The 11,819-nt window shown below is 29.1% G+C and overlaps 1 protein-coding gene across 1 annotated transcript; it reads left to right on the top strand.

Annotated features, from left to right (window-relative positions):
* The first annotated feature begins 6,943 nt into the window (after positions 1-6,943).
* LOC123201122 (serine/threonine-protein kinase PBL34-like) lies at positions 6,944-10,694 on the top strand. Its single transcript, XM_044616583.1, has 6 exons — positions 6,944-7,337; positions 7,913-8,229; positions 8,337-8,472; positions 8,746-8,879; positions 8,961-9,084; positions 9,859-10,694. The coding sequence occupies exons 1-6, from the start codon at positions 7,217-7,219 to the stop codon at positions 10,311-10,313; spliced, it is 1,287 nt and encodes a 428-aa protein (XP_044472518.1). The 5' UTR covers positions 6,944-7,216; the 3' UTR covers positions 10,314-10,694.
* The last annotated feature ends 1,125 nt before the right edge of the window (positions 10,695-11,819 follow it).

Raw genomic sequence — 11,819 nt, 5'->3', positions numbered from 1 at the left:
AGTCAATTCATATTGGGTCATTGGTAATGTTATTGACTATGATGATTGAATCTTTCTTTCAAGGTTCTACATAATTCTAATTAATTTATAATATCCACGTATTTTGTTTGTAACCCTTCATAGATATGGTGACGAAGGAAAATAGTAACCTTGGATCTATCTTGCTGGGATGTTTTATTTTCTTTTTTTATTGTTTCTCCAAGGCTCATTGATTCTAAATAAAAAACCGTGTCCAAGACCCATTCAGTATAGTTTTCTCTATCTAATCGAAAGACAACATATTAAAGTTTTACAAGGTTCGACATTTTCACCAACTACAAGTTGATGAAAGTAATAAAAATTAGTAATATGATTAAGAAAAATTATGTTAGAACTTCATGTTCATATTTGTCTCATATTCACAAAACTTTTGATTTTATGATTAATATTCATAATATTATAGTATATAAAACTTAAATAATATTTCAGACTTTTATTTCATTCTTTTCATAGCTTATGTAATCTTTAGGTTGCAGATGAGATATAATTATAATAAATATTTTAATGAAACTTAGGACTTCAGACTCGTATATATATCTTCTCATGATTTTATAAACTTCAGGTTATAAATCATATATCATAAATATTCTAATGTTATTTAGGACTTCAGGTCTATATTCACAAGTTTATAACTTCAGGTTCATGATTTTGCAATCTTCGAGTTACAAATATGATACCATTATAAATAAAAAAATTAAATAGAAGAACAACAGAAATTAAGATATCCATAATATTTGGGATAACGATATAACTAAAAGATGATGATAATATATCTGAGTAATTATGCTAATAACGTGTTATAAATGTCATAAAAATATATGTAGAGGGATTTATAACAACAAGATATAAGCAGAGGAAGATGGAATGGAAGAAAAATAGAGATAAACACATTTGGGGTGTGCATATTTGAGTGAATCTTTTCTTTCTCGAATGAAGAATTGTATCCACAAATGTGAGAGATAAGGGGGTTTTTATACAAAAAATTTTCGACAACTCCCCCAAGATATTTACATAATTTAACTTACTCATATAAAAAGCATTAAATGCTCTTCTTCAATTTTCCACCTTCACAATAATGCAGCCACCCTTTCATAAATGAATTCACATTTAAATAAGCTACTTTTTGTGGAAATCCATTTACATACGCAACATATTGTTCATTCTTATAATTCATGCATGACAAATTTTAATAATGCCTACTATGTGTAATGTGCATACCAATTATTAACACAATAAATTTTCAAGAAGCCTCTACTATAAGTATTGTGTATACCTATAACTAATATATGATAAATTTTTAGTTACTCACTACTTATGTTTTTTTGTATGGTGTGCATGAAAATTTTTATTTAATGTTGAGAATAATGCATACTGTAGAAACCACAACAATTCCTCTTCAATCACAACAATTTTGCCTAGTTTCTCTATTATTTGATTCTAACTTTCATTAATCGCAAAATCGTTCACACATAACTCAATAACAAAACAATCAATTCAATCTAAATTCATAGTAAACCCAAGGAGAAACTTAGTTAAAAAATTCTTCAAACCCATATTCATAGCATATCTATTATAGATATAAACATATAAATCTCCGTAATGTAAACAATAATAAGATAAATTTATATAATGTACTAACGTTTTTTTTTTTTTCCCATTTTGTACGTAAAAATAACTTCAAATAATCAAGATCTACACCAAAGATCACACAATGATGACAGCAAGATTGAGAAATTATTGAAATGAATCAAAATTCAGTTTATATACAAAGGTTATTTTATCAAACCCTAAACTATTAGCTAGAATGGTATAAATAAACCTTTCTTCATTAACTTTATAAAAAAAATTTATATTTATTTTGTTTCCCAAGAAAAATAATTGGAGATGAGAATTGAATTTAGTCAGGTTATCTAATTTCCATCATATCTAGTATGCTTTTGTGCTTTGCACATAATAAACATATCATGAGGGGAGCCCAATTTGTCAATGTAAATATGGTTTCTGTATTCATTATTTTTAACAACCTTACTTTTTACCTGCCCTGTCTCTCAATGCAAAGTCTCTATTTATTTTATTTGTTGTCTCTATTTTCTTTTTCTTTTATCATTTTCATTGCTAGGCAAAATGTTCTATCTTCAATGCATTAATTTTAATTCATCTTCTCCTTTGCATCAAGTGTCATTAATAACTATGGAAAAAGTATGGTGGTTGAGTTCTTAATTAGTCTCAAACAACTGTGTAAACTAGTTAAGAAACATTTTCACATCAATCACTCAAGCAAATCTTCTTCTTTTTTTTTCCCTCTCTCTGTGTTCAACCACCAATTTGATTTCTTCAAATAAATAGTTGCAAGCTTCATAATGAAGATACCTAACATGGAACCCTGTTGCACAAGTGATTCAATGTGTTGTATTTCTCATCTAAAACACTTTCTCTCTTTCTTTCTTTTCTTTTTTTTTTTTCTTTTAACAATTAGTAAATGAAATTAAATAGTATACTCAAATTGTATTCCCCTTTTTGGGATCAAGTTATTGCATAAGCATCTACATTATTAAAGGTTATTCTTTTCTACTTCTCAAAAATTGTAGGGCTTCTTAGGCTCAATTTGAAACCAAATTTGTGAAAGGTGGTGGAACATTCCTGAATTCTAAAAAAAAAATAATAATAATAATAAATAAATAAAATGGCATACCCAGAACACAAATTGATCAAATTGTTTTGCCCACATCATATGCAAAGGCTTTGCTTACCAAAAAGACCTTTTGGGCCCTATAAGATGCCCAACCTACCCATTGTTATTGTTTCAAAAAGTTAATGATGTTCAAATCTTCATATATATATGTATATGTATATGTATGCTAGATTGTTGAATATCATCAAACTAAATTACAAAAATTGTAATAATAAAAGATTGAAAGCATAGTATGAGCACAATAAGCAAAACTGTGGGATTTGTAATACCTCCAAAGTAGGAAAATCTTGTATGATAATATGGTGAGCATGAGTGAGCTGCATTTTACATTAGTTAAAGAGTTTCAAAATCTCTTGGGTGTGGTGGGGACTCAGATGACCCACAAAACTTAGTGGGGGCAATGGGCATCTCTCCTTTCCAACTATGAATTTGTCAATTTGCAACTTGCAAAGCAAATTATAGACAAAAAATTCAAAAAAGAATAGGAGCTAAATTGCTTTTCCTCACTCAAGGCAACATAGAATACCATTTTGTTTATATGGTTGTTGATGAAATGACCTCTCACCAAGCACCATCTTTTTCTTCTATCCTTCTCTTTTTTTTTTTTTTTTTTTCTAATATATAATTTTTTTTCTTTTAAATTTTGGAAGAAAAAACTCATATATATGATAAGGGTTATGGCTTCACCTCTAATTCTCCAACTCAAAATGGGTAGAAGAATATATCTTCCTCACTCTAATTGCCTAGAAAGAGAGGAAGTGGTTGATAAGATTGCACTCAAATATGCTCGACTATCTTCCCATTGCCTTTGACCAAACAATAATGCCACCCAAGACTCCCTTGAACTCATAGTTAAGCCAACGACAAAGTAATTAAGAAATTAAACTATTTAATAAGGGTGTATATAGATATGTTCAAATTATAAAATTGAATCAAATCGTTCAAAATTTGTCATTTGGTTTATATTAAAAAATAACTTGTTTTCGGTTAAAAAAAATTTTAAAAAATAATTTATGATTTGGTTTACAAGTTTGAATGGATTTCGAACTAAATCAAACCGTTACCCATCTTTTATATATACATATATACACACACACAAAAACAATTCATATATATTAATATTTACATTTCACTTCTTCACAGTTAGCATTATATTTAATAATGTAAATAGTAATGCATATTTAAATTAAAAAAAAGTATACGCATATACACTTTTGAATACATAATTTAATACACAGATGATATAACATAATATGATTTTGATTTAATGATAAAATAATATATAATCACATAATAATATATTATTAATAAATCTAATTATATACTTAAAAATATATATACATAATATTATTCTTCGTAATTCTTGAAACATTGAGTCATAGGTAGTATTGACATAATTAAAAAAAAAAATAAATAAATAAATAAAATTTGAAAAATGTGATTGTTAACATATCTTTTACTGATAATACTAGATTTTATTTTTGAAAGTCCAACCATAAAATGATTTGCTTTAAAGGCATGTCCTTCTAGTAATAAGAGTATTTCTATTATTTTATTTTATTATCTTTATTGTCTAGATGTTGGGTACAGTTTCTTCATTCCGCCAATTTTGGGTTTCAGGGTGGGGGGTCATCATATTATGTTACCCTTTAGTGGCTCGATAGTCATGCCACTCATTTAATAAGATACAATTATTTTTGGTATCTTAGTTTTGAAAATCTTATAAAACAAGTGTTGTTGTTAGTTAAGGAATTTTATACGTATTCATTTTAAGTAACTAAATAAATATATATTATTACGTGATTAAATATTATTTTATTTTTATTTTATAATCACTCAATCATATAATAATATATATCAAATATATATCTATTTATGTACTTAAAATAGGTACGTATAGTTTTATTATTGTTAAACAATATTATGTGTATACTTTGTTTTTTATATACAATAATGTGTCATTATATGATTAAATATTACTTTATCTTTAATTCAAAATTATCCAATCACATAATGACACATTATTTATATACCGAAATTATATATATAAAATTCTAAACCCTAAACCCTAAAATATTATAATAAAAGTGTAATATGATGTTGATTTGTTATAACTAAAGAGGTCTTACTTCAATAGAAAATTAAAAAAAAACAATATAGGATGTTTCTTTTTTATTTTTATGTTTTAATTTGTTATATTATATTGAACTTTTTTAGAGGTACAATTATAATTTTTTAAATTATCAAGAAAAATATTAAATTTTTAATTTTTTAAAAATATTCTCAAAATTTTTTAAATTTCAAAAACCTCTAAAAAATTCATTAATACTTTTAACTTTTTTAAAAATAGTAATTTGTTAAAAAAAAATACTAATAGATTTTATTGATGTCTATACTTATATTTATAAAATTTTTATTGTTTTTAATTAAAATTAATATAAAAAATTATTTAATAAAAATTTGAGAACAAAGATAACCTGAATATTTTTTTAAATTAATTTTTATAAAAAATCTAATAGAATTTTTTAACAGTGAGAAAATGGGTTTGTAAAGTGGGTGGGAAATGGTTACTTGGGCGTTAATTTATTAAACTAAAAATCAGATAATTAATTTAGTAATAAGATACGGTAATAACCTTAGTGAGTGAAAGCAAGAATAGGAAAAAAAAAGTATACAAATTGTATTAATATGATATAATAAATAATAAGAAATACATTTATAAAAAAAGCCTCTAAAATTTGTATATAAGAAAATATCGATCGTATATATATAGATTTAATATTGTATATAATCAATAATATGTTTATAAAAACACGATAATATTATAATAATTTAGTACTTTTCGTAAATTTTCTATTGAAAAACAATATAACAATTTGAATGTAAAATATTTAATTAACTATTAAATATAATATAAATGATCAAAATTTTTTGTACAATAAGTAACATATCAGTTAGTTGAAAAAAGAGGAAAACACAGGTGTACGTAAATAACTGGTAATGATATTTTCGTAAATAAGAAAGAAATATTAGGGTTGAAAACACAGGTGTACGTAAACCGTAAAAGAGGAAAACACAAAATTAGGGTTGAAAATTAAGAAAAAAATATTATTGAATTTTTTTTAAATGGTAGTGATATTTTCGTAAATAACTAAAAATAAAATGAACAATTTTATACATTAAATTTAGTAAAAAATTAAAAAATATGGTAAAAATACGTAAAATATGACATATAGTTTACGTTTAACAGGGGAATGACGTAAAATAAGTGTTTAATATGTTTTGGGTTCAAAAATTATTTTGAACATTTTTAATACACGAATAATATGTGTATTTATTAACTAGGTCAGTAATTAGAGTAATATTTTTTTTTCTTTTAAAGAGGGATCTTATTTGAATCAAGCTGTTTACTTTTTTGAGAGCGAACTAATTATATTGCGTAGATTAAATTATAGATTTAGTCATAACCACTAAACAAAATAAATTAAGAGTATCATATTAAAATATCACCAATGGAAGTAATAAATTTATGAACAATGTTATAAATACTTATTTTTGAGTATACATAAATAAGTATACACTTAATATATCATTTTGTGATTTACACTGTTCTATTCTTAATTCAAAATTACTCAATTAAATATATATGTGAATCATAATTATCAGTATCTTATGATACACGATACGTATCATAAGGTATATCATAATTAATATGATACAGTGAATATATCATTTGATACGATACGTATTCTGTGACATAATATATATTAGCGATACAGATTGATACAGTTTTTAAAGTAAGTGATAATATAATAGAGGTGTATGTGAAAAGTTTTAAATTGTATTTGTAATAGTTTCTAAAATAATGGTGTGCCAGTTATATTTTTTTAATTATTTTATTTTTTAAAAATTATATTACATAATACGATATTCGATATATAATATATAAAATTAATTTTTGATATATAATATAATATATTATTTAATTATGATAATATATATACTTAAAATAAGTATAACTTTAATCGAATATATATTTATTTGTATATATAAAGCAGATACGCATAGTTTGACTGTAAATAAATATTTTATCTCGTCAAAAGGCAAAAAAGCTTACAGGTTACTTGACATGAGAATTGTAGAGGAATCAGATTACAGTCAAAGAAATAGAAAACCTAGATGTCTTTTGATGGTAAAATAGAGGTTAATTTAAATAAACAGATAGGGGGAGAGAGAGAGAGAGAAAGAATTGCATTCCATTCCGATCCCCCACAAAAAAAGTGGTTGGAAAAAAAGTTCTTTTTGTATTCACTGCGATGATGGTGATGATGATGATGATGCCTGCAATCTCCAACAATAACAACGCCGATATTCACATTAACATTTTCCTACTTTTTTTTTTCTTTCTATATTTCCTCAAACATGACCGCTCTCTTTTATTTCTCGTTATGCAATCAAACTTAACACTCCCATCTACATCCTTTCATGGAGAAGAATTGTGGGTGCTGGGCTATTCTCAGGCGTGGCGTTAGAGGTGCCTGCGATTCCTCTGCTTCTAAAGACTCTCCCAACACTCTTCCTCGTACTAGTCTTGTTTATGATGCGGGTTTGTTTCTATCTTCCTCTTCTGTTTTTAGCTTTGAAGATTCACTCAGTTTATTGTTTGTTTTTATCATATTCTTGCTTTCTACGTAGTTTAGGACAAAACAATGTCTGATGGATTATGAATCTTGTGAAATTATGGTTTAGTTGTTTGTTAGATGAGAAATCCCAACTGGATTTTTGCTGATTCTTACTCCAAGAACAGCTTTTTACTTGGGAAGCTTTCAAAAATTTGGACTTTTAACTGAATCTTTGTAGCCTTTATTCAACGTTAAAGGTAATTTTTCTTGGCTTTTCAAGATTGTGACATTGAAATCTTCTTTGGTTTTTCTTCTCTATTCATACTGAGATTCTGTTCTTCAGTTCATAGAAACGTGCACTTTTCCTTTTTGGGAAATGATCTGACTCAAAATTTTAACTTTTTCAAAATCTGAGTTTCTTGCTTTTGAGAGCATTTGTGTGTCGCTGCTTTTGGTCTAGTCTTCATTGGAGCTAAATTTTGGCAAATAATATGTGCTTTATATATGCAAGGCTTGTGATGAAAGAAAGAAAAAGCATCTAATTCTTGTATCCATGCAGCCACCGAGACACGATATCTAAATGCTAGCAACCGGGAGCTATGCCCTCCAACTGAAACTCAGCTATCCTCTGATAATCCTAATGCACCAACATCGGATGACAAATCACCATGCCTGTTGCAGTTTACTTTCCAGGAACTGAAATCCGCAACAGGAAATTTTAGACCTGATAGCATTCTCGGGGAGGGTGGGTTTGGGTATGTCTTCAAAGGATGGATTGAAGAAAATGGGACAGCACCGGCAAAACCCGGGTCAGGAATAACAGTTGCTGTTAAGAGCTTGAAGCCAGATGGTCTTCAGGGCCACAGAGAATGGGTGGTTAGTAGATTATCTGACTTTGGGTTAGTAGATTAATGCTGTTAAGAGAAGGTCTATTGCATGCTAAAATTTGGGGGTATAACATATAAATATCCTTCTTAATCCAGGCTGAGGTTGACTTTCTTGGACAGCTTCACCATCCTAATCTTGTTAAACTTATTGGTTACTGCATTGAAGATGATCAGCGGCTGCTTGTTTATGAATTCATGACTCGTGGTAGTCTTGAAAATCATCTTTTCAGAAGTGAGTAAACTATTCACCTTAATTAACTTATAATACTTGTTCCTTTACGCTGTCATATCAGTATTCTCTCCAAAATGTATGCAGATGGATGAGAAAATTTTCATTCAATAGATTTGGCTGGGTATATTTTTGAGCATTGTGAACATTAAGATGATTTAAAATGATTGCCTGAGAGTAACTCAATTTTCTTATCATCTAGTCCATTAATATGTTCCCCAATGACAACTTCAAAGTGTTGCACGGAAAAATGCTGATGTTTTAAAATTCTTGAAGGGACTATACCGCTTCCCTGGTCCAATAGGATTAAGATTGCTGTTGGTGCTGCAAAAGGATTGGCCTTTTTACATGGTGGTCCAGAACCAGTCATTTACAGAGATTTTAAAACCTCCAACATTTTGCTTGATTCGGTATGCTAGTGATGCATTTACTAAATGATTATGTTGTGTCTTTAGTTGATTTGAATTCTTAACATGAAACTACTTTTACAGGAATATAATGCAAAACTTTCTGATTTTGGTCTGGCAAAAGCTGGTCCTCAAGGAGACAAAACACATGTTTCCACCAGGGTTGTTGGAACATATGGATATGCAGCTCCAGAGTATGTTATGACAGGTAAGAAAGTTGTAATATACATTTTGAACAAACTGAAGCGTTTTAATTCTGGTGTAACCTGAAGCTTTTGTGAGGATTTGGTCAACATCAAAGCAAGTCTTAATCTATATACAACACCAAATGAGAAGGAAACTGGAGTGTGCAAACCATTTGTGCAATTGGGAATTTAGTCACTTCTGAAATATAAATGTTATTGACTGGTGAAAGGGTTATTCAAGTATATTATTCAGGCTTTAGGGATTCACATAAGAATATTTTCATTCTGAGATTTTATACTTTATCAAAATACTGACAAGACAAAGAATAAATAAACTAAATAGGATTTTGAATGTGTGCTTGCTTGGATGAGGTATGCTGAGAAGCCACCCATACACTATCAAAGTATGCAAATTTCTTTGGCAGAATTAATCAGACCTCTCTATCCACCTTACATTGTGCTGGGCATGTTTAAGATCAGGATTGAATGTAACAAAATGTTCCCCTTGAAAAGATGATCTTACCCGACATGGTAGTTGGGATAACTGTTGGGAGATATATTGATGTCCATGTAAGAACTGATCTAATCTCTCTAATGCGTTTGGCATTCACAATCCAATTCTTACCATCTTTTGAATGCTCAGCTTTGAAAATTAACATATCATTGATTCAGTACCCTGGAAACAGATGCTTTAGGTCTCTGTTCAAGAGCATGTGGTTTTCTCGAATTTTCTGTAATCTGGAAATTTTTGACCCAAGAACATGAAAAATTGGCATTTTTTTTTTTGTTTTCTGCAGGACACCTGACATCTAAGAGTGATGTTTACAGCTTTGGTGTAGTGCTGCTTGAGATATTGACAGGCAGAAGATCAGTGGACAAGAAGCGTCCCAGTGGAGAACAAAATCTTGTTGCATGGGCTCGACCATATTTGGCTGACAAGCGAAAGCTTTATCAACTTGTTGATCCTCGGTTGGAGCTCAATTACTCCCTTAAAGGAGTGCAGAAAGTTTCTCAATTAGCTTTCAACTGCCTTAGTAGGGACCCAAAATCCCGCCCTACAATGGATGAAGTTGTGAAGGTTCTCACTCCATTGCAAGATCTTAACGACCTTGCTATCTTATCTTATCGCCCTCGTTTATCTCAACAAGGGAGATGGAAGAAAAAACCAGATGGAACTCAGCAGATTGCTAGTGCCCAATCCAAAAGCATAAGAGATTCCCCATTAAATACTGGCAAGCAGCACGGTAGATGATGAGCAGTCAATTCCTCTCCTTGATTGTCTCAACCATCAAATGAAACAAAGGTGTGGTGCTTCCTTTATTTAACCGGTTGTGTGAAGATAGTATGTCAGGTTGGTAGTATAGTTTTTGGGTGTTTGAAATTTTCTGAAATTTTCTAGAGCCAGAAGGCTACAAAGTGGAAAGGCTCACTGGTTTCCTTCCCTTTAAATCCTCACATTAGAGATCTAACCATCGATATGGACCGTGCCTTGCAATTTGCCTGTGTTGTAATTGGAATATATCTTGTAATTAGATTAAACCTCCAATCTCCAAGATTGTTATTTGCAGCTACCTGAATGTTAGTTGCTTTGAGTTTGTAGGAATATCAATATGCATATTATGTGGTTGTGCTACTTGCTTTGTTCTCTAGTCAATAGAAGCATCATCTACAGTTAGTAGCATCCTTCGACTATGAACCGGATATGATCATGAATTGTACCACATTCTGCACTTTACATGCATATGAAGTTTCGGAAAGTTTATTCTGCTTGGACAAGCAGGTGCTTCAGCTATCCGTGTTCAGATTAATTACAAATGATCTGTCATCATTTAATAAAGATTAAGAGACAAGCATGGATGGTTCAGCCAGCTGAACCCAGATAAAAAATCAAAGCTTGATCTTGACAAAAGATTCCTGGACTGACCTGTCAAACCTTATCATTTAAGTACTTCATCTCCAAGATCAGCACAAAAACTTTTGATTGAGATACAAAACTATTAGAAAACATATTAAAAATTATCTTTAAGCAGTGCATAATGAAATATGCAGTTTGCCTACCAGCGGTTACATATGTATCACCTTCAAACCACAACCCCATCTACCTTTAACTTATTCTTCAATCTCTCTGAAAAGAATGCAACGATTGTTAGAAATTTAAATCCTTTTATGGTTTTTAATTATGGGCATTTTAACTTTTGGTTTACAATCGTTAAAATGACACTTGCCATCAAAGTGAAAGAAACAGTCTAAGGGTCTGAGTTCTTTCACTCAGCACACCATGCTGAAACCACTCATGGATCAATGGAATCTGATACCATTATTAATTATGAGTTTTTAATGTTTGGACTTCAATTTTTGAAATAACTTAAATCAATCTAATTTGAATATATATTATAGTACGAACAATTCTATCTGTACCTATTTTGAGTATATAAATGAGTACATATTTATGTGTTATTATATGAGTGAGTATTATTTATTCTAAATTTAAAATAACTTAATCACGTAATAATTTATATCAAGTATAAACTCATTGGTGTATTCAAAGTAGATACCCATAATTTTATTATTATATTATATAATTTTTATTTTTATTTTTCTGGAATTTATATATTCCAACAATTATACTTCTCTCGGAATAAATTTACATATGCACTTTGTCATAAGCTCGTTTTGTATGGTCATTTTCAAATCAGAATCTTTTCTACCTTATTCTATAAATCATTTTTAATAAAGGACACCGCTAATTTTTGAAATT

This window comes from Mangifera indica, chromosome 17, assembly GCF_011075055.1.
Source record: "Mangifera indica cultivar Alphonso chromosome 17, CATAS_Mindica_2.1, whole genome shotgun sequence".
Taxonomy (NCBI): Eukaryota; Viridiplantae; Streptophyta; class Magnoliopsida; order Sapindales; family Anacardiaceae; genus Mangifera; species Mangifera indica.
The sequence above is the reverse complement of the archived record's forward strand: the minus strand, read 5'-3'. Positions and strand labels throughout refer to the sequence as shown.